Source organism: Sander lucioperca, chromosome 2 (genome assembly GCF_008315115.2).
Source record: "Sander lucioperca isolate FBNREF2018 chromosome 2, SLUC_FBN_1.2, whole genome shotgun sequence".
NCBI lineage: Eukaryota > Metazoa > Chordata > Actinopteri > Perciformes > Percidae > Sander > Sander lucioperca.
Window position 1 is genome coordinate 4,722,032 of NC_050174.1, and position 22,718 is coordinate 4,744,749.

At 38.9% G+C, this 22,718-nt stretch overlaps 1 protein-coding gene and 1 long non-coding RNA gene across 2 annotated transcripts in view; both read right to left on the reverse strand.

Moving 5' to 3' along the window:
- The window catches only part of si:dkey-215k6.1 (transmembrane protein 132C), a 267,170-nt gene that overhangs the window by 119,631 nt on the left and 124,821 nt on the right, over window positions 1–22,718 (reverse strand). Inside the window, exon 4 of the mRNA XM_031305397.2 lies at window positions 8,682–8,822. Coding sequence (XP_031161257.1) covers window positions 8,682–8,822 — 141 coding nt within the window. The remainder of the gene's footprint in view (window positions 1–8,681; window positions 8,823–22,718) is intronic.
- On the reverse strand, window positions 18,160–20,306 carry LOC116054079. Its single transcript, XR_004105994.1, has 2 exons — window positions 20,067–20,306; window positions 18,160–18,479 (listed from the first exon to the last, which is right to left on the reverse strand). It is a non-coding gene; the product is annotated as an uncharacterized LOC116054079 (long non-coding RNA).

Sequence of the window (22,718 nt, forward strand, 5' to 3'; positions counted from 1 at the left end):
AATAGAGGAGGAAGAAAGCCATCGGTGATGCTTCAATACACTATAAAGCAATCAAAACACATATTGTTTGAGTATGTGTATAGAGATTTGTTTTGACTTGATGTTGTGCAATAAAGGGAAGAGAGAAGGAGGGAAAGAAGGCAGGAAATAGCAACTATTACCACTAGTTGGCCATTTTCTCTGCTTCTCTATTAAAGGAATCCCACAGACTTTTGTGTGTGTGTGTGTGTGTGTGTGTGTGTGTGTGTGTGTGTGTGTGTGTGTATTTGCACTGCACTATTATCCTTGTGATTTCTTTATATTTCATTTTTCAGGGACAAATCTATACTCAGAGTTTGAAATACAGTAAATAAAACTCTTGAAGTTTGGGATATGGAAAAGCAGAGTGGAGGGAAAATATTTGGCAATTCTATGGGAACTTGGATTAAGTTTATGATATGGGTTAATGCCTGGCTTATAGTGCCATGTACTGTGGTTCAGGAAAAGTTAATGAGATAATGTAGTCAGTGAATTGCACTCATGAGGAGAGATATTCAATGATGCGTGTGTATACAGTATGTGTCCATGTGTGTGCTTATGTGGTATCAGGGGGGCATTTTTTTGTAATAAGTGGGGCAAGTACTTTGGCCCTGGTTAGAGTGACGGAGCAGAGAAACATATGTCAGAACACACACAAATTTACTCTGCATGCTCATAATATGAACATAAATATTTATCTCTCACACACAGACAAACTGTGATGAATGAAAATGGGATATGAGTGTAACTATCTAAAGGGAATTCTCCATTTTTCTCTCTCCAGGGACAAACACTAACAGCACCACTGTCGCGCTCTCAGGACCCCTCTCTTTAATTTTTCTTGTTTTATTTCTCCGTCCTGACTCAATCACTTTAACTCTCCCTTTCTTCCTCTGTCCCTCCCCCTCCTTCTCTCTGCTGTTGGCAGACAACCCTCTCTCTTTCTATCCTTCTTCCCTGTTGCTGTGTTTTTAATCCTAAAGTGTGCCAACAGAGACTGTAGACATCTTGGCCCCATGTCTATGCTGTGTGTGTGCGTGTGTATCCCAGGGAGACTGCCAGCACTCAAAACAAAGGCTCTCTGTTAAGTTATTTTGTCTTTACAAACAACTAAAACCATACAACACTTAACCCTGCGCCCTGCATCTCTGTCTCTTCTTGTGTGGATTAGAACCAGGTCAAACATGAAATAATCCAGAACTGTTTGTGTGTGTGTTTGTGTGACAGAACTGAAATATCTCCATTTCCCAGCCAATGACAAGTTTATATAACATTTATGAGATTTATGACTTGTGTTGATAAATAAATCATGTTGTGCGTTAGCTTACCTTTGTGTTAAGGCATGCAGTGATGCATGCTACAGCAACATGGGTTTATGTGCTTTTAGTGGGGGTGTTTGCATGTATTTGCATAAGTGGGTATCAATTCATGTTTTCCTGAATATTTAAATGTTGTGTACATGTTTGCATGTGTGTGTATGCATGAAGAGTTTTATACTATGTGATCTGAGCAGGAAGTCTTTTTGGGGATCCACTACATGCCTGTCAAAAATGTCACGATGCACAATTTATCAGAAATAAACACTGGGAACTCTGGGAGTGTGTTAACATGGTTAGTTAGATTTTAGGATTAAAGTATGCGCACAATTCTGTTTAATACAAAAAGATAGTTTGTCCAGAGTAGAGGCCATATAATATATATTTGGCACATAAACATTTGTCATCATTTAGAGATCATACTGTATTTTTGAGTTTTGTGGTTTGTAGGTTTGTCAGTGATACTGTAAAAAGTGGAGAAAAGATGTTGTTGTCTGCCTGATTTTAGATTCTTAAATAGAATTTCGATCAGCACCCAGAATTAGTAAAACGTTATTTATCACTGGACAGTGATTTACATGTAAATGTAGACTTGTTCTAGGCTTGTTCACTGACTTGCCGGTTTGTTCAGTTCAGTAACAAACCAGAATCTAATAACTATTTCATTGAAAGACTGCAAGATGGCTCAAGCTCTACTGCGACAGCACAGACTGTGCTCTGTTTTTTCAAGGATTTGGTTTGCTCAAGATAAAAACTGATGCAACACTAATGATGATTATAAATGCATCAACATAGCACTCAACAACGTTTTATTCAAAAAGAGTTTGTATTAATATGTGGATAAAATGCAAAATAAACTAGCAGCTAAAGAAATAACATTAGTTCACTGTCACTGTTTTTGATCTTGAACATTAGAAGATATACATGGATTGATTTGTGTTTTGATAATTAAAATGTTCTATAGAAGTTCAACTATTTTAAGAAAGAAGTTGTGTATTGAAGTCTTTAAGTCTGCTTTGTGTTAGCTATCCTTTAAACACTGACAAGGTGAAAAGAGACAACTTAATAAACTTATCATAATGCTTTTAACTGTATAAAAGATTAGAAAAACAATCATATGCAAATTCTTGTTATCTTGATATCTGAAGATATCATATTATTTAAATCTCAACAGGTTAAAACTGATTAGAGGTGTGTTATTATTAGTGCTGTCAAACGATTAAAATATTTAATCGCGATTAATCGCATTAACGTCACAGTCAACTCGCAATTAATCGCACATTTTTATCTATTCTAAATGTCCCTTGTTATTATTTTTGTCCCATTATTTTTTTTCTCATTTTAATGCTCTTATCAACATGATACGATATTTTTAAAATGGTGCCTGAACCGAAAGATTTATATATATATATTATATTTAAAAAAGGAGCACCTTGTCAAATTGTATTTGTCTGTTCTGTATGTTCAAAAATATAAAACAATAAAAAGTTGATCTAAAAAAAAAAAGGAGCACAAAACGGCGAAAACAACCACTGGATGGGAAAGGGTATTTTACAATAACTTTGAATGCACCATGAGGCTAGCAAGGCGAGGCTCAGTCTGTGTTTTTCAGACAACGGCAGCTACAGTCTGGTGTTAGAAACCTCTCTAGTGAAATACAGACACACTTTTACACCGTTTAGCTGTCAGCATTTTAACCGTGTTTACTCTAGCTAGATCCAGTGTGGTGTTGTAGTTTTTCTAACATTCTTAGTTGTTGCAACAGCATGTGAAAAAAACTACAAAGTTTGCTAGGCCAAAAATAACGTTAATCTTAAAATGGGTTTGCGTTAACGCCGTTAATAACGCGTTTAACTGACAGCACTAGTTATTATAAAAATATCAGGTCATTAAAGGACTAATTCATAATCTGCTGGAAAACAAATTAATACAAAAGTTTCTAAACTTACAGCACTAGCTAAACAAAATAATAGCTTTCAGTGCAAATCATCATAGATCTTTTAAAAGATTGTAGCACAGGGTTTATTGCTTCAATACCTGGTGTTCACTGTAACTATTAAAAAACAATGATAATCTATATCTAAAATGAAACATTTTCCCTGTTTTACTGGGAAATTGCTGCCATGATTTTGTTCCATTTCCATTTGTTCATCACCTTCTTTTAATGTTAGAAGTTGCAGTTTAGCAATGGCTTGCTGAAGTACTTTCTTTATACTGATTTGATTTTACAGTACATGCAGTGCAATATATTTGAATATGGTCCAGTTACTGCAGGAATTATTGTAAAATCATTAAATGGGACTTTTTTCCTGTGGCTGCCAGTGCAAGCAAAGGGCTCAGTGTGATGAAAAACGTCAACGCCATTTAGCGCCCGCGCGCAAACACACACACGCACACACACACACACACACACACACACACACACACACACACACACAGATAAGCAGATAAATAGTATGTCCCTGCATGGAGTGTGAACAGTGCATTACCCCAGTTCGAGTATTGAACGAAGCCTATTAGCAGCGTTAATCTATAGATCTAATCATGATCATGAAATAGAGCACTGCTCCCATTCTGGCTACATGTGCGGCACATTTTCCTCATATAACCCACCAGACACAACTAAGGTCATCCCAGGGCTGTTCCATTTCTTGTTAGGTTTAATTTATTCAACATTCAACATAATAAAAAAGATTGTAAACAGGGTGGGAGGAACAGAGATACTCATTTTACAAGTGAGACAAAACTCCCAAGAGGCTGTAAAAAATGACTAACAATATCAGTAACAACACTGACAACCCAACAAGGTCAAGCCTACTACATAAGCAACACAATTTATAAATGGAAAATTATGTAAATAATCCAATTCATTTGCTAGAAATAATATATCAGGATTATACTATATATTAACAGGCTATTAAAAGTATACTAAAATAGCATGAGCAGGGACAGATAAATGAATAATAACTTGAAAGAATAATCAAAATGAATTCCAACAAAAAGACAAGTCTTGCTCGAGGACACCTCAATGGCATTTTCTGAGGAAGAGGAGACACACGCATGCACATCCACACATCTCATTATATTTTATTTTGCAGAGCACTGGTACACAGCGACAGAAGGGCGGGGAGGCAGAACCAAGCAGAGTGTCAATAACACAATATGATGGTGCTGTGTAATTACACATACATGATATCAGAATAGTCAAATAGTGAGAAATACACAAATAATGAATAATTGCTGTATAAACAAAATCAATGAAGAAACAAATGAGAGCTGTAGGAGAGCTTTGATTTCTGTGCATGTGGGTGCTTTAATGAACAAATAATTGAGGTCTCCTGGGACACGTGATGATGGTTTCTGTTTTGGTCTCATACATACAAAAGTACTGTGTATGTAATACAGCATCCATACACCCACCTCATAGACACACACAACCATAAACACATGCACAACCACACACGAAAAACACACTTAGACACACAGCAAAGCCAACGCTCTGGGTCTAATTACTGCATCAACTCACCATACTGTACATTCCCGATTATACACAGACACTAAACATCGTATGTCAGATCGCATATCAACAAAACAACAAAAAGTAACAGGAATCCATTCACAAGATTAATTGTCAGAGGTAGCAATCATCCCCGCCCTCTCATTCATAAAAAGCACATTAACTGTTTCACGTCTCAACCAGTAATATCTCATTAGAGATTAATACAGATCAGCTCTTTTAATTAGCCATCCTGGCCACACAATCACTCATAAAAGCCTGTAATCTTTGCTGTTGTATGCTGACAACAGTCTGTATATACTGTATGTGTGTGTGTGTGTGTGTGTGTGTGTGTGTGTGTGTGTGTGTGTGTGTGTGTGTGTGTGTTTGTGTACCAGCATGTGTGTGTGTTCTGCTCATGTTTATTTGTGCATGTGTGTACATCAATACACTTGTATTTTTGTGCTTGCTGCATCATAATCCTCTTTGTTTATAGTATCACTTTGAAGATGGCAGGAGTGTGTAGGTGTGTAAGTGTATGTGAATGTGAAAAAGCGTGTGTTCTGTGTGCATCTGTGTTTCTTTGTGTATGCCTCTCTGAGAGCCATATCATAATCTGGTTTCTAAAGCATCACTTTCTGTGTTTACCATGACGTCACTTTGATAAGTTTTTCCTTCAGGGCAAGAAAAAAACAACATCGACAACACTCTACCACGTGGATACATGCCAAAGCTCAGGGAAAAAAGCAGCCATTTCAAATCACCTCCATCTAAACACCTCAAACAACACCATCCTGATGGATGACAACAGGCCAGGAAAATAACTTCCTTTGACTGAATTCATCAAATGCCTTCAGTATTTCACCAGCCGTGCTGAAGTGAACAGGAGTATGAATCTATGAACATCCTGTACCATACGTACTGTACAAAGACACTTGGTTCAAAGTCTTAAAAACATCTGATGAAAACGTTTAATGGCCTTATGCTCTTAATTAGAAAGCTTAAAGCTGTTGTGTCCTCAGTTTTATTTCCCCCAGTACCACATTTGGGTCATCCATTGCTGCTGATGCTGTCCATCAGTCAAGGCTAGACGTGGCTAACGGTTAGCTAAGTGGCGCTCATTGAGCTGGGGTCCTTCAATAATAGTTTCCTGCAATGGGAAATTGTTCATCAGCACTGTTTTCCACCAACAGAGAGAGAGAGAGAGCAGAGAGAAAAAAAGGGGAGTTATGAGGGACTGCAAAATGGGAACTTCGGTCACTCCAACACAAGAAGAGGTGAAGGAAGAGATAGATGGAGAGACAGGTGAGGTGAAAAAGAGAGAGAAAGAAAAGAGGATCAAATCTCATCCATGTTTACTGGTCAAGTAGCTTTTCATTCCAGCTGACTTTGTGTGACATCATCACAAACATATGCAAACAGATATACTGTATTCATGGCAACATACTTGCCAAAATGCATTGCATTCAGTATTTGCATGTGTGTGTGTGTGTGTGTGTGTGTGTGTGTGTGTGTGTGTGTGTGTGTGTGCCTATACAGCCTGCATCTAATAGTACATTAGTGTTGCTTCAGAGTACTCATACAGTACTTTGACTGAATTCTTAGATGTAACTGTGAGAGATAAAAGTTCAAAATGTACATATTTAAGAATAAAATCCATGAGCATTACTGCAGGACAGTAAGCTGTTAGTCACTTGAATGTAGCCCAGTTTAATATATATATATATATATATATATATATATATATATATATATATATATATATATATATATATATATATATATATATAAGCTATTATCAGCACTCCACTGAAAATTAAAATATGACATGCCATTTATCCCTTTTAGAAAGAACATTTAAAGTCAACATTTAAAAATGCACAAGAAAGAAATTGTTTGAAGGTGTCACAGTGATTTAACCATAACTATTCAGCCCTACTGTGCGTCTGTCAATCATTAAATACGCATTTTTCATATCTCAATTAGGAATACAATTATTTGACTGTAGTCCTCGGAGCTTGCTTTGAACTGTAACAGTATGTGAGTCACACCACCTGCATCAAGGCTGTTTTCATTAATGTCATTTATTTTCCCTACCTGTTACTCATGCATTGTGTTGTTTTTGTACCATTACCCTGTGCACTCTCAATCACTTTTTTTTCTGTTACCAGTTAACCTCAGTCTCTGAGACATTTTTCTCAGCAGCTTGAGGATTTTACGCCTCACCCAAAACTGATTACCTTTAATCTGTCTTTGTTATTTTTTTGTTTCAGTGCTGTACGACAACATAATTATCCTAACCATGCACTGGGGTCAAGTACTGATCACCCGTCACACTAGCAGCAAATAAAAACCTGGGTGTATTTACTCTGCTGTCATGGTTTTACCCTCCTGACACAAACTGAACTCTCTCTCTCTCACACACACACACACACACGCACACACACACACACACACACACACACACACACACACACACACACACACACACACACACACTAACATAACCAACCACACAAAGGCAGAGCAATGACCAAGTAAATGGCAAATTTAGCATGACACACAGGTTATTGCTTTCCACTGCTGCCTGTTAGGCCACTGTGTGTATGTGTACTACGCGTGTATACAGGATAAAATGTGTAACCCCACAAACCCCCCAAAAAATATTAATTTGATTGCGCCATACACCTGTGGCACAAGGTGCGCTCTGGAGTTACGCAGCGAGATATCATGCGCCTCATCCACTCCAGGTAGGTATATATACCTTCACATCATCCTCGTTCGTATGGCATTGCACACGGCGTAAACACACCGGTGCACGGTGGTTTTGCTGACTCCAAACATTTCGCCTACCACTCTGTACTCTGCGCATGTAGCCAGTTTGTAGAGCGCAATGGTGATACGCTTAGCTTGCGATCTGGGGAAAGGGACGGGCCAAAAAAATTACACAACAGGTCAAATGTTGTCTTGGTCATCCGAAAATGCTTCAACCAAAGGGTTTCCGTGAAGTGTCTCTGAACCACGATCTTCCAGAACTGTTTGGAGTGCTGTCGTTTCCACACCACAGGCCGCCTCCGTTGTCGTTGGGTATTTACGTGCATCTGCATCTGCATCATCATATCAATGTGTTGATAGCGTCGTTGTTTTCTTATTATAGCTTGATATGTCGCTGTCAACTGGCACATAAGCACTATTACAACTTGTGCAATATTGATCATTTGTTGGTAGATGGCACGATCCATTTTGTCTAGCAAAACTTTATTTGCAAATGTTTGCTTGAATGTTGTGCGATTCAGTGCGAAAATGAATGGAAACACCTTAAGATGTCTAAAATCAATTCGATATACCAATTTGATCGCAAAACAGCATGTGACGTCATTACGCACAGGTTTTTGTTCGCTTTAAAGCCGTTGGATGGAAACACACTTTCACCAGCTTTATTCGCATGAGTTCTTTTTACCGAACTTTAGATAATTCGATATACAATTGGATGGAAACTTAGCTATTGTTAGGATAGCTCACAGAAAGCTTTGGAAATTAAAACAAGAATCAAGCTAGAAGAGCCATCCGAACTTACCCCTTGAAAACTTAAATCTACGGATGATACACAAATTATGAATATTTCATTTGTTCTTTATCACAGAAACTGTCACTGTGAAAACAACTAAGATCTTTCATTGGCAAAATCTAGGGCATCACTGTAACAGCTTCATAGCCTTGACACAGAATAACCCCACATCTCCTCAGACATTGTATGGTGCATACAATGTCACAAATACAAAAGAAATCAGCTAATCAGCTGCTGACAGAAAAAGCTGTTGAAAAAAAGGAGTAGTTAGATTCAGTCTTACCTCTCTGCTGTGGAGGAGGCCCTTCTCTGACACATCACTGCCAAAGAACTGCTTCCCGGCGCCATTTCCTGTTTGATCTCCCATGCGACGAGGTTGCTGGGTTTCACAGCCAGGAAGTTAATGCCTGACTGGAACCACACCCTGCAGGGAGGGATGAAGAAAGAAACAAAGAGAGAGAAAAGAGAAAGTGCGGTTAATCTAAGTTCACACATGTACATCATAAAAAAAAGCTGCTGTGTTTAGGGGAAATGTACTAAAAATTGAATTTGTTCCACTTGGAACTCCGATTTCTCACTGATTTCCTTTAATCCCTGATACCTGCCATACTTTTGGTATAAAATTTATTTTAAAATTCATATACGCAGCATGGTGCTGCCTCCCACGGTATGTTTTGGTGGGAGAAGCTACGGTGGCCCTGAGAGGCCACAACACGCAACATTAAGAAAACGCACGCAAATAAACCACAGCAGGCAACAATAAGAAAACACGCGCAAATAAACCACAGCACACAACAATAAGAAAACACACGCAAGGTAGCCTCTGTGCTGGGGGTGTAGTGCAAAATCAGCAGGAATGCATTGTCTCAAACTGTTAACAGAGTTTTCTGTGCTTGTGAACTTGCAAGTTCATTCTTCCAAGAACAACCAGCAAGAACGTTCTCCCCAAGAACACAAGTCCGTTCTTTGCATTCTTGAGATTGAGAAATGCCACATCTCTGCAGCTGCGTGTGCATCACTTAAAAGTGTCCCCTGGAAACCCTTCCGTTGTGTTGTGGGCTATTTGCATGTGTTTTCTTATTGTTGCGTGCTGTGGTTTATTTGCGTGCGTTTTCTTATTGTTGCGTGCTGCGGTTTATTTGCATGTGTTTTCTTATTGTTGCGTGCTGTGGTGTATTTGCGTTTGTTTTCTTAATGTTGCTTGCTATGGTCTATTTGTGTGCATTTTCTTAATGTTGCATGTTGTGCCCTCTCAGGGCCACCGTAAGAAGCTCTTATGAAAGTTAACATTTTAAGCAGAGTAAGTGATGCGTGGAGGATGAATCGGATGCATGCTGAGTTGGAGATTATATCTTTGCTGATGAGAAAGGCAACAATGAATGGCCAATTTCTTATGATTTGTTTTTTGTTCTGTTGATTTTGATCTCTTTTCTTTGCATTTTTCCTCTTGAAACATTTATTTTTCTCAACTTCCTTCCACAGTATTTTACACAAATATACTATACATGTAACACCCTACCTGTCCCTCACGTTTTGCAATCCCTCACCCTCTCCCTTCTCTGTTTTTTCTTTATTGTCTCTCCATTTAGATTAAGGCCATTCATCTCTGCTTCCTCTTTTCCATTCAGGTTTTTTAATCTGGATTATTTCTTCCTTAATTTTTCTTGGTTTGAACTCCCTATACTTCCATATTTCTTTTGGTTTTCTATTAGATTTTACACCCCTTCCTTTCCTTCCCATCTTCCCTATCCTTCCCTTCCAGATGTCCTCCTTGTTTCTATTCCTCCTTCCTCACCATTCTCTCGTTGCTTCTCTCTGTCCTTTATTTTCCTTACCAGGTCTTCTCTTTTATCTCTTTTCCTCACCTCCTTCTAAAAGTTTTCTTCTGTCTTTCATCCATCCCTTTGTGATTTCCCTCCTTCCTTCCTCCCTCTCTTCCTTCCCTATATACCTATACTTCATCCCTCCCTCTGCCCCTCAACCACCCTTTAATCTCAAGGCATCCTATGGTTAATCTCTTTATTTTCTTTCCCTCTCCCTCTCCCTCTCCCTCTCTCTCTCTCTAATCCGTCCCGGTGTGTTTTGTTCTATTCATCACCTTGACGAGACCCTCCCTCAGTTTATTAACACACTTCACTTGTTTACTGCTTTTCTCATTAACACACAAACAATAGTCTCTGGCAAACAACGGATAGGCCTACCAACACAGACGCACTTTCTAATAAACTTTTTCCTCTACACAGAAGGAAAAAAAAAACTGCCAATCCTCTTTGTCTCCTTTCTCATTATTACTTTCTTGCATTTGTCTCGCTTCATGTCTTGCCAAAAACTGCCAGCAAATATGCCATGCCCATCCTTTGACATGCTACATATGTTAATGAGTGTGTATGCATATATGCACCTGTGTGTGTGTACAGTAATCTAAACAAGCTGCTTTTTGGTGTTTGGCGCAAAGGGAACACCTTTTTTTCTACTCTGAACTCATTTTTCTTGGTTTATTATCAAGGAGGGAAAAATGTTCCCTGGTTGACCGATGTTGTGTATTGTTTGTTTGCTACAGTTAGGAAAAAATTAGTGTGTGTGTGTGTGTGTGTGTGTGTGTGTGTGTGTGTGTGTGTGTGTGCAGCAACATAGCATAAATTAGCAAGTGGTCCCCTAAAAACTCCTCTTTTATTATTTAAGAGCTGAATGTTACATACAATTTACAAAAAACTACCTGCCATTTTTCTGCTTCCTCTGTTTCTTTCTCTCCATCCCTCTCTCTTTCTGTCTCCTCTATCTCCCTACCTCGGCCTCTTCTCCACCTTTCTCCCATTCACTCTGTACTCCTCCTCAACCAACCCAGAATTTAACATAATCCACATCAAAAGGAAATTTACTTCAACCAGACTGTGGCAACAAAAATATGTAGAGCAAAGTGAGTTGGGAGGAGAAAAACAAACAGGAGATATAATGTGAATGACAGACTGACAGGAATGGAAAACAAAAACGTATCGCCTGAACACCGGCTGAGAAACATTCACCCGAGAAATTTTCAGATGACAAGGTTGGGGCAAAGACAAATCATAAGTAAAACATACAAAAAAATAAATAAATAAATAAAACTTCTCTAGCACTCCTCCATCAAAAAGCCCAGAGAGAGAGAGAGCACATATTTCATTCTTGTTAATGTATCAAATAATGTACTTTGGAATAAAATCTGAACATTCATACACAACACGTTTAGAGATGCAGTCCTATAGTCCAACCAAATCAGAACCCAAACTGTGACAGGCGTAAAACTGGCAAACCCACATTCGCCCAAAACCCCCGCTATTACAGAAAGTAGAGGCCTGTTAGCAAACATTTTGAGACTGACTGCCAGTGATTATCTGAAGATATTATCTGAAGGGTGACAACAAAATGTCAAAACAGGCAGAAAATACTATTTTCTGTGAGGAATTGTAGTGTATTTAAATTAGACCATTTAAGGAAAGAAAAGGTCAGGGTTGATGAGACATTAACATGCAGCAACTATGAGACTGTCATCACCAGAGAACAGCATTTATAGTTTCATCAAACGCTATGCACCCTGCATTTTCCGGCATGCAACATCTTTCTGTTTTGCGAGGGGGTCATATAAAATAACTATACTTACTGTGAAAGAAGTTTGTTATTGCGATGAAACTCAAAATAATTATCACTCGACCCTGCAGGTCCCCTCAGCTCCATGGACCATTTCAGTCTTTCAGCTAATTGTTTTACAACTTTACTGTTTTAGTTAACTCTCACTGCTCTGACCAACCTCGTTTCTTGACATGGCAGGCAGCTGTTTTAAGTGAAACAGCTGTGATTAACCAACTGAACATTTCCTGCCCAGCACCAAAGTGCACAAAGACAAAGTTAGCGATGAGCTGGTAAACATGGTGGAGCATTTAGGAGCTAAAGAGCCAGATATTTCTCTCAGGAGTTCTACTGTAGAAAGTAAGTGAATATTTCAAGTAAATGCTGATCTTGCTTTTGACAGGGCATATGTCAAACTTGTCTATGATATTGTGGATTCTTCCCCCAGGTGACCAAGAAAATGCAGCTTTAATCATGGTCACAATATTTCTATTGTATACTAATTTCTCAAGTATTTAGTTGCCCAGACGAGTATTTGTATGAACACTAAAAAATTACCTATAGTTGTAAATATTCAAGGACCTTTTGAAAAAACAGAATTTATAGTAGCCTATGTATTCCATCTTTCTTGTGGTTTTATGACTAATTGACTGTAAATGCAGACGAATCTGCTAAGCTTATGTTTAATTTGCTATGGCAGATACGTCTGGCCCCCCTCCCGTTCAGACAGATTTTGAGCCGAAGAGACCCTGGACGAGTCAATCATAACCGTTTATCTCATGTGGGGTGGGTTTAGTTTGATGACTGACAGAGAAGCGTACAGCCCGCAACAATTACAAAAAAACTCCGCATTTTTCTGGAAGGACTGGTTACAGAACGTAGTTACTGGACGTAACTGGCATTCTCCGTCCAGCGCAATTTTCCAGGCTCACGAAACTCAGATTAAACTGTGAAACCAGGCGCTGCCGATCAATTATGAAGCAAGATTTGGTTAAAGCATTGCCTATTTGTCGCCTAAAATGTTCGGTAAAATACATTTTAGTGTACTGTTTTTGACCCGGTCGGCTGCATCAAAACGGATCAAACACCGCGCAAACTTCAGCGCTACGTTGTTACATTGCTCTGATTGGTTGTAGGTCTCGTCACATTGCTCTGATTGGTTGTAAGTCTATCCAATTGTGTCTAGAGGCATTTTGGTCTGCACCGTTGATAATGTGCATTGGAAATCGAAGAGGTTCCAGACTAATACTCATTTGCAAATTAGTCTGGCGATGCCATGCTATGTAAATGTCAACAAGAGAAGTGACTTATTTCCTTGATCTTGCCTAAATATTAAAAAGAGTCGTTATTTCACAAAAAAAGAGAGTTATTACCAAATGGAAATAATATTTTGGCATTCTGGAAATAATCCTAGATCCCTGTAAATTCATCATAAGGTACAGCCAGGGGTCTCAAACCTTTGAATTTAAAGCAGAATGAGGCTTTCAATCACAACTCTGTCTACGACTTTTAGGGGTTGTCAGTTAACCGAACGTCAATACTTTTATGGCACCGACCGAAAATACTCCAATCCTATGAGTATCGAAAAATTATTTATCTTTCGGTGCCAAATTTCGGTTCCAAAAGCGTCTGAGCGCGTAAGCACAAGCCTATCTGTCCTCTCTGCATATTGACAGAGAGCGGAGCTCTGACACACACACACACACACACACACACACACACACACACTACGTCAGCTCTGCAGTTTTGTTGAAGTCACGGTGAGTCGCGGCAATGCCGATAAAGTAGTTTCAAGTTTGTTTACAGTTTTTCAAAACTTCACACAGACAGCGTTTGCTGGGATATGATATTAATGGAGAGGCGGAAGCGGTCGCTGTGCTGTTGACGTTACACTTCCTCTGAGACAAGCAGGCACAACAGTGGTTTCTATGCCCTGGTGACTGACTGACAGGCTGACAGGCAATTCAATTACATTCCTTTGCACTTAAGTTAGTTCTCCATTCGTTCAATGTTGACAACAGGGCAGTCACCAAGTTTATTGTTAAAGGTTTGTGTCATTATGCAGTTTGCACTAAAAATTCTTTGTTGTTTACATTCCTTTGCATTTTAGTTAGTTCAATATTAGCCTGTACACAATGTCATTTGTTTATTTATTTATCATTTATAATATGTTCATGTTGTGAGAGAAGCAACGGAGGTTTGTGTTTTTTAATATATTTCTCTGAGCAGTATGAACAATCATGTCAATGAAACCGAAATTAGCTCTTAGTATCTCCATCGTTTACATGCAGCTGTTCTAGCTGTAGCTAGTCTGTGTTACAACTCCATTACATGAGTTGTCTGCCAGGGAAATCACGACACATATGATTACGTTTATGTTACAAGGTAGACAATCCTCCCCCTCCCTGGCATTCGTCACAGTGCCACTGAGTGTAAAAGCGCGAGTAAAATGGCTAATGTATTTTAAAGATGGAGGCGCAACATGGCAGCCGCCATACGAGCAACTCGCTCGAATGTATTCTGAATGATTCTGAATGGCAGATTCTACGCGTACGAGAATACTTTGATTAGTTGGTGGAAGTCATTACAAATGAATGAGCACATATTTGTGAAAGAACAAAGGTTTTTTTGCTAAGAATCAACTAAAAAAATGACACAGTGGAGCTTTAAGGAACCGGCATCTAAACTGAGGTATCGAAAGATTTTGAATGATGCCCAGCCCTACATATGTAAGAAAACACAGCGACACTGTTGTCCCATGGTGCATCTGTCAGGACTTTTGGTGTGCATGTGTGCATGTCTGTCAGCAAGCAGGATGATGGACAAGGCTGCGTCCCTAAGCTGCTTCGGTCATGTCTGTGTACATCAACAGAGCTGAGTGTCTGTGTGTCTTTCTTTCTCAGTCGGACAGTTTTTTTTAGGTAATGCAGGAAGACAAGCAAAACTTCTCCTTGTGCTCTCTCCTCATTCTGTACGTATCAAGCTTTGTTTTATTTTTCATGTCAATGATGCTGCTCTGTCTTGAAAGTGGATGACTGATCTGCAACACATTCTGTGTGATAACTTAATCTTCAACACATATTTACAGGTATCAGTTGTCACTATCTAATTTTCTTCTGAAATTAAATAAGTGCCTCATTTACATACCAAATCTATGATGTTGAACAATTTCAGTGTAATACACTTAAAACTTTATTTACAGCATAAACATTAAATGGCCATTTATTCCTCTCATTCCCTGGGTGACACTCATACATTATACACATTCACAGTCTGCTCCTGTTGGCCATTGAGTAGCTCACAGAGCATTACAATTGATTTTCTTTTCTTTTTTCTGGAGCAGTGTCTTGTTTATAGGCACTTCAACACTAGTTTTTTCCAAGTGGAGGGAAAAGGCAAGAGGGCCTTATGCCAAAAAGCTACACTGTGAATAAAGTATCCCTCTGCTTTTTAAAATCACAATTGTAAGTTTAAATGTTGAATGTGTTTCTCTCATTGTGATAATGTCTCTTTTTCTTTCTTTCTTTTTGAGGGATTTCTTATATGCCCCACAGGGTCTCTTTACCTCACTTATGCAGATTGTACCTCTGCTCTGCTCTGCTCTTTTTTTTCTCTTTTTTTAAAATTCAGGTTTTGCTCCATCTTTAGCTGCTGTGTGATTATCGTAAGAGACACCTTAGAAATATGCCCAAAAAAATCCAATTGTGGAATAGGTATCATGAATTCAAAGAGAAATAACCAAACTCCAGTGCCTATTTTTATTTGTCTTGTACGTTTACCAAATACATAGTTAACCCATATTTTTTATTTACCTTATTTACCACCAAAAAAGCAAAAACAAGAGGACAGTTGAATGGAGAGGAGGAATGAGGTGAATGTGAATGAAGCCATGCATATTTATAGCGTAGCCTTTACACACAGGACTAGTGACCCAGGGAAGCAAGCAATATGCGAGAAAAGGATAACAGATTGTTCTGCTAAAAAGAGGAATCACTTAAGTCCGATTAATTCCCTTTACATCTAACCCTGTCCCTTAAATAAGCTTTCCACATCCTCAACTGGTTTAAAACCGTCAATTATCCAATGCAAGGGAAAAAGGAAAACACTTAACATTTCTTATCGGTGATTGTACTCCTGTCAGGCAGTTTGTGTCAGGAAATAAAGAAATAAATAAAATCTGCCTCTTGTTTACACACACACACACACACACACACACACACACACACACACACACGAACACACACACACACACACACACACACACACACACACACACACACACACACTCACTATCTCTCTCTTACACAGGAGCACAATCATCACTGACACAAGGTCATGCAGACCTGTGAGTCACATGTATGACTGTGTGTGTGAGTGATAACTCTGGTTTCCTTGAGGAGCATCAGATGATAGAAGGATAGATTTACACTCAGTAGCGCGAAAGAAAGAGAGAGATGCAGAGGGGGAGAGAGAGGCAGAGGAGAGGAAGTAGGGAGAGATAAGAGAGTGAGTGACAGGTAAATAGGGAAGGGGAGATAGGGAAGGCAAGGTGAGAAATAAATAAAAGGAGTGGAACCACAACCTAGAGACTGAAAGTTCAATCCACACCTACTTACTTACATCTACCTTAGTCGGAAAACGTCACCGTCTTTAGAACCAGATGAACCTTTCGGCAGATACTAATACAGATTGTTTTTAAGTATGGTTTCAACAAGAAAGCTCAATGCGAAACTAGCACTTTGATTGACCACTATAAATACAGCTCAGATGGTCACAACATATACAAAGTAGGAGGTTTGTGCTATTTGAATGGCAGCTATCAAAGCTTCATTAAGCACATAACAAAAGAACAAAAAAACAGACTGGAAGCTTACAAAAAAATGTAGTTGCATTGGGACATGCATAGCATTACGTCTGTAACGCAACAAATTTAGCCAATGTTCTGGCCTATATTTTCAATTTATGTCCTGCTTAAATAAGTTTTAACATCTTTTCAAAAACAGAAATTTTTAAGTGCTTTACAGGGAGAAGAAAAGATAGATGAATGATACAGTAAATGCATGTTGTGGGTGCTTACAATGGCTTCCATTCAGGTTCTTCTGAGTTTCATTTAATGTATATTCTGTGAAACTCTTTGTCTCTGCGCCAATGTAACCTCTGCAAATGCCTGGTGTGAGGTAAATCTATAGACTCTGGGGAACCTCCCATTATAGCATAAGCCCTTATTTCTTGAAAAGCCTGTGGGCTTTAATAGGCTAAAAACTGACAGATCTCTTCAAGAAAAACGCAACTCAAAAGGGGGAAAGTAAATCTACCTAGGCTTAAAAGTGCTTTGGATGTGTTATTTCAACAAGCATCAAGTTAGTAAACAATGTTTTAGGATTTAAAAAATAGATCTTACGCGCTTAAGGTTTATGTGCTCCTCTTGTATGTATTTTTTTGATGTTCTTCTTATTCCTTTTTTCGTGAGTGATTCTGCAGCAGATTAGGAGTAATATTTTCAAGTTTATCAAAGTCTCTGGTGAAAAGAAAAAAACATAAAGACCTAGGCCTACAGCAAAGCTTACAGTAATACCTGCAGAAGATGATGTTACAAGCATTGTGTGCTTTGATTTACTGTATGATGGCTGCTCATGTAGAAATACAAAGGATGTACGCAAAAAGATCCTCCAGGTAGTAACCCGAACTAAATGTGAGAGGAAAGGCGGGTTGTGTTAGATTGAGTATGTCACCGTGGTTATGCCAGTGGGTATTTTAATTTGTAGGCTCTTTTCGGTGTCATGTTTGTGCTCATATTTCGTAAATATTTTTCGGCCAATCAGAGAGCCGAATATTTGTCACAGCCATGCAGCCACTTAATTGTAAACAGCGGCCCATATAATTTCTCTCTGCCCCCTTTCAAGCATCAATAATAAAGTTCTTTATCCAAACGATAACCAAATTTGCTGAAATCCATCAAACCTTATAACAATGTAATCTGATCAGTATATAAACCACATATGAGTCTCTCAATATCACAGTCATGGTTACCCTCTACAGTCACAAACTTTTACATTAGTCTCTATTATTTTGTAGCAAAATTACTTATTCAGATCAGATGTTCAAAAACGTAAACGTGCATGGTTTGAAATAAAACAAATCTACCTGCATTTCTTTTATTTGAATATTTGTTTGCAAAAGTTAAAATGAAGCAATGCCTTCTGGGAATTTCAAGACAGAATCGAGTAGACCGCGTCTGCGTCTTTATATATACGGTCTGCCTCAGAGTGGTTGTTGGAAGTTGAAAATTGGAAGTTGGAAGCTATAGTACTGTTGATAAAAAAATCAATCGAGGCATCAAGCGACACAAGGGGGGGGGCAGAGAAAAAGAGAGAGAAATATAAGAGAGCACTGTTGGCTGACGTTAAAAAATGCTGCAAACTGACTGATTTGTTTTCAAAATCAAGTGCAGCTTCAGCTAGCATTAGCGCTAATACTGCTAGCATGTTAGCGTCACATCTGAGCCAGTGTCAGTACCCGATCCATACCGCCTGCAAGATCCGTTCTGCGCATGCGCATAATTATGTAGTAGAAAACTAACAGTGTCCCTGTGCGATTTGTACCACGCATGCGTTGAAACACTTTACGACCAAACATCACAACTTTTTAATTAAATCTTTATTATACAATAGTCATACCTACAAACAATCGAGACTGATCCAAAACCGTGTAGCGACATCATTGTTGTGTTGTTTATGTTAATGTTTTTACTTTTAATACTTCGTTTTGACTAATAATCATAGACTGTCTATTATTAATGCGATGAAGTGTAAACGTACATAAGTGTCCTTTTGAAGACGGGATGACAGCTCTCCCAGCCACCACTGCTGTATACCACTATAGTAGCTACATGCTAACAGCAGTAAACACTATAGTAGCTACATGCTAACGGCAATAAACATGTCATCTTAGCTGGCAATGTTGTTAAATTCTCCCCAATTCCAGGTCACATTCCTGCTGAAACATGTCAGATTGTGTAGTGTTTGGTTCAGAAGCCTTTATCTGCGATTTTTGACGTTAGACAGTGCTGCTTCGTTACACTACAATCTAACGTTAGCATACTCATAGCTAACTATTGTAGCTGCATGCTAACGCAACATAGCGGAGCATATATAGCTAGCTATATATGTACGTATGTAGCAGGACTTTGTACCGTAAAAATCACCAATAAAGGCTTCTAAACCAAATACTAAACAAATACAAATACAGTAAAGTGACCGGAATTTGGGGTGAAATGTCCAGCATTGAGCTACATAATAGTTTGCTAGGAGTTTGCTGGTCTCTCACAGAGATCAGAATCAGAATCAGAATGGGCTTTATTGCCAAGTACGTTGCACATACGAAGAATTTGTCATGGTGTTGTTGGAGCATGTCACACATTCAAATATAAGAAGGATAAAAAGAATATAAACAATATAAGTATAAACATATACACACACAGTATTAATAACGATAAGATAAATTTAAATAAATAGTAAAATAAGTTAAACAGTAGTGAAAAGATCTCATTTGTAGCCCTGTTTTTACCTGATACTTTCATAAAAGTACAAACACATGAAGTGAGAGGTATACACATGCTTAAACTTTATTTAAAGCATGGTTAACCTGAAGAAGGACGGAGTCATGACTTAAAACACCAAAGCAAGGCTTCTAGCTCAGGCTAGTTAGCGTTAGCAAATTACCTTCAAAGTTGCAAAGAAATGATGAAACGTAAAATTTGAAGCCTTTACTTAATTTGCTACATGGTGTTGTACTGGATGGCCGGACGACCCTCTGTATATCGTTAACAGATACTTTAGGCAACTCCAGCAAACACCTTGTAAACTTCATCTCTGCCATCATAACGGTCTACTGTCACTGTCTAATGTTTTCTTCTAGTAACCAGAAATGTCCTTACGCCAATACGTGCATAGAGCTGTGAAGTTTGCCGGTGTTCGCGCAAACGTAGAACTGATCAGGCAGTGTCATAAAACACATGAGTTTCTCGCAGAACGGATCTGACAGGTGGTATGGATCGGGTACTGACAGCCAGCACACCAGGGAGAAAGACAGGACAGTGAGGAATATGAGGAAGAGGAAGAACAAAACGAGCAAGAGGAGGATGAAGAGATAGACATGGATAACGAATCTATGGAACTAACCAACACAGAACAACAAGCCTGCTGTGGGTATGAATGTGGATTACCTGAAGCAACAGAGATGGAGACCAATGCTGCAGGAGGGAGTGTAGGTACAGTAAGTTTGGCTACTTCAGAATATTATATTATTATGGAACGGTGATTTATTCATTTCTTTTTTTATATGTCTATGTTTTGGTGCAGTTGTTTATAGCATGGGAGTTTGCGTTCACCATTACTGGGGCTATCAAAAGTGCGTGTTCTTTCGTGCGTCAAAAGTTCTATCTGCGCCCCCCCCTGTGTTTGCTTTTTAACCACCAATAAAAACCAATTTCTAGATTGGTCTATTTGTTAAGCAAATCTACCAACGTCCTCTTAAAGTATTCAGTGGTTGTCGAAGGCACAGGCATTAAGGGCCCAGTGTCTCAGCGTCTTTGGTTCGTCAAGCACTCTCCCATGATCTGAATTCATCTTTCTTTTAACCTTTCTTCTCTCCAGCTATCAGCTTCAAAATACAAAGTAGGGACCTCTGGTATGAATGTCAATGCAAGTACATATAGTACATATAAAACTATAGTTCCTTCTAAAAAAATCCCCTTTTCCTCTCTTGTGAGCTTGTTCTTTCTTTCATATTACTATTATTCCAGGCTTTGCACTCAATACTGTCTTGTTACATTCAAGGAATTTAAGTTTATTCTATAGTTGCACTTATTGCCATGCCGTTCTGGATGAAAGTGTCAGCTATATGCCTAAAACGACAGTGTAAAACCAAAAGACCTTCTCAAAACAAAAGAGCAGACCCACCATATGCTATGTGTCATAAAACGTTGCTCCATGTACAGCAGCAGATGTGTCTAAGAGACAAAAGTAAAGAAGACATATTGTTTGTCTAAAATTGTTGTTGGAACAGATGTTTTTGGGGGAAAACAGGTTGGAAGGATACTTTAGAAGTCCAGCGTATCCTGCTTGCAAACTGAACCAGCATGTCCAACAAAGTAAAAGCAAGTAAAGCAGTGCATGGCCAAATTGTGACAATACAGTGCTATTAAACTCTGATCAGTCATCGGAGGGTACAAGACCACCCTCACCCAGAAAACGTCCGTTGCTAGTTTCGGTGCTGATGGCAGCAACCTGTAACATTCAGAGCTTGTAATTCTGGGGAAGCGTAATGCTTCGATTTATGTATTTTTTACTTTACTTAAGCGGGATTATGGTTGTATATTTATTTAATTTAGCTTAATTTCGACAACCTGTGTGTGCTTTGCTGCTCTTGCCTGGGTTTCCCATTTGTTGACCTGCTGCTACTGACATGTTGGTTGATTGAATGATTGCGATGGTTTATTTTTGTCTGTTTTTTATCTGACTGGTTGATTGCAAAATTGAATTGCCCTTTAGGGATGAATAAAGTTGTTAGAATTGAATTGAATTGTATAGGTCGCTTTTGAATTCAGCTCATAACGACCCATATTTACGTTTGCTGCGACCTCTTGTGGCTGTATGCATTATCGTGGGAGCAAACGAGGAAGTGTGGTGAGAGTGCCATATTCCACGTAAAGAGGCAGCCTGGGGTGATGGTTGAGACAGGAGACTGGGGTTCATGTCCTGTGTGAAACCAAAAGTCATTGGTCATTTTTTGAAATTAACTGACTTTTACACCTTAGTCTGTGATGCAGTGATGTCCGTGGCGCAGTTACCTCCTCATTTTAGTAGTTTTGCATGATTCATTTTAAGCGACTCCCTGATGATTTCCTAACCCTTACTAAGTATTTTTGTTGCCTAAAGTTATCTAGTTCTGTTTTACAATGTTAACTATGTGTTTAAAACTGCAGCTTTTATATTTAATAGAATGGTTGCATGATTAAAAAAGCCACTGTAGTCACGTGTTACGGTCACGTCTTTAAATCGGTCACCATGCGGCTGTAAATAGAACAGTAATATAAGTCGTTTTGGGAGTCATTGGATGTGGACCTATTCTGTCATTTAGGAATGAGGATGTGTTGCAAACAGAGGAGACAACAGAGAGTAAACCCTTCTAGATGATTCGTGCTGGTGTAGAAGCCAAAGTATACATTATAGTCAATATCTGTGTGTTTGGATGATTGTTAAAAAACTGATGTTAAGCTCAGTGGAGGAAACGGGCCCTATCTTGCACCCGGCGCAGCGCAAAGCCAGACGCAAGTGTCTTTGCTAGTTTAAGACCGACGCAGTTGTCAATTTCCTGTCCAGTGCCCACGTTGTTTAAATAGCAAATGCACCTACGCCCATCTGTGTGCCCATGGGCGTGCTGGTCTTACAGGGAGGTGTGTTCAGGTACACTCTTGGCTTATTGCTATCTTGATGCAGCGGAAAGTGATCGTGCCATTGACCAACCAAAACCTGGTCTAAAGTCAATAACGCAGAATTTCATTGTTATTTTAACAGCGCATTAGTAAAATGCACGCGCACACACTATGCTTGTTACACAAATCTCTCCTTCCTGCTTAGCAAATCCGCTATCATGATAGCAATGTGCCAAGGTACAAACACGTCTGGCTTTTAAAGGGAATGGGAGATGACACTGA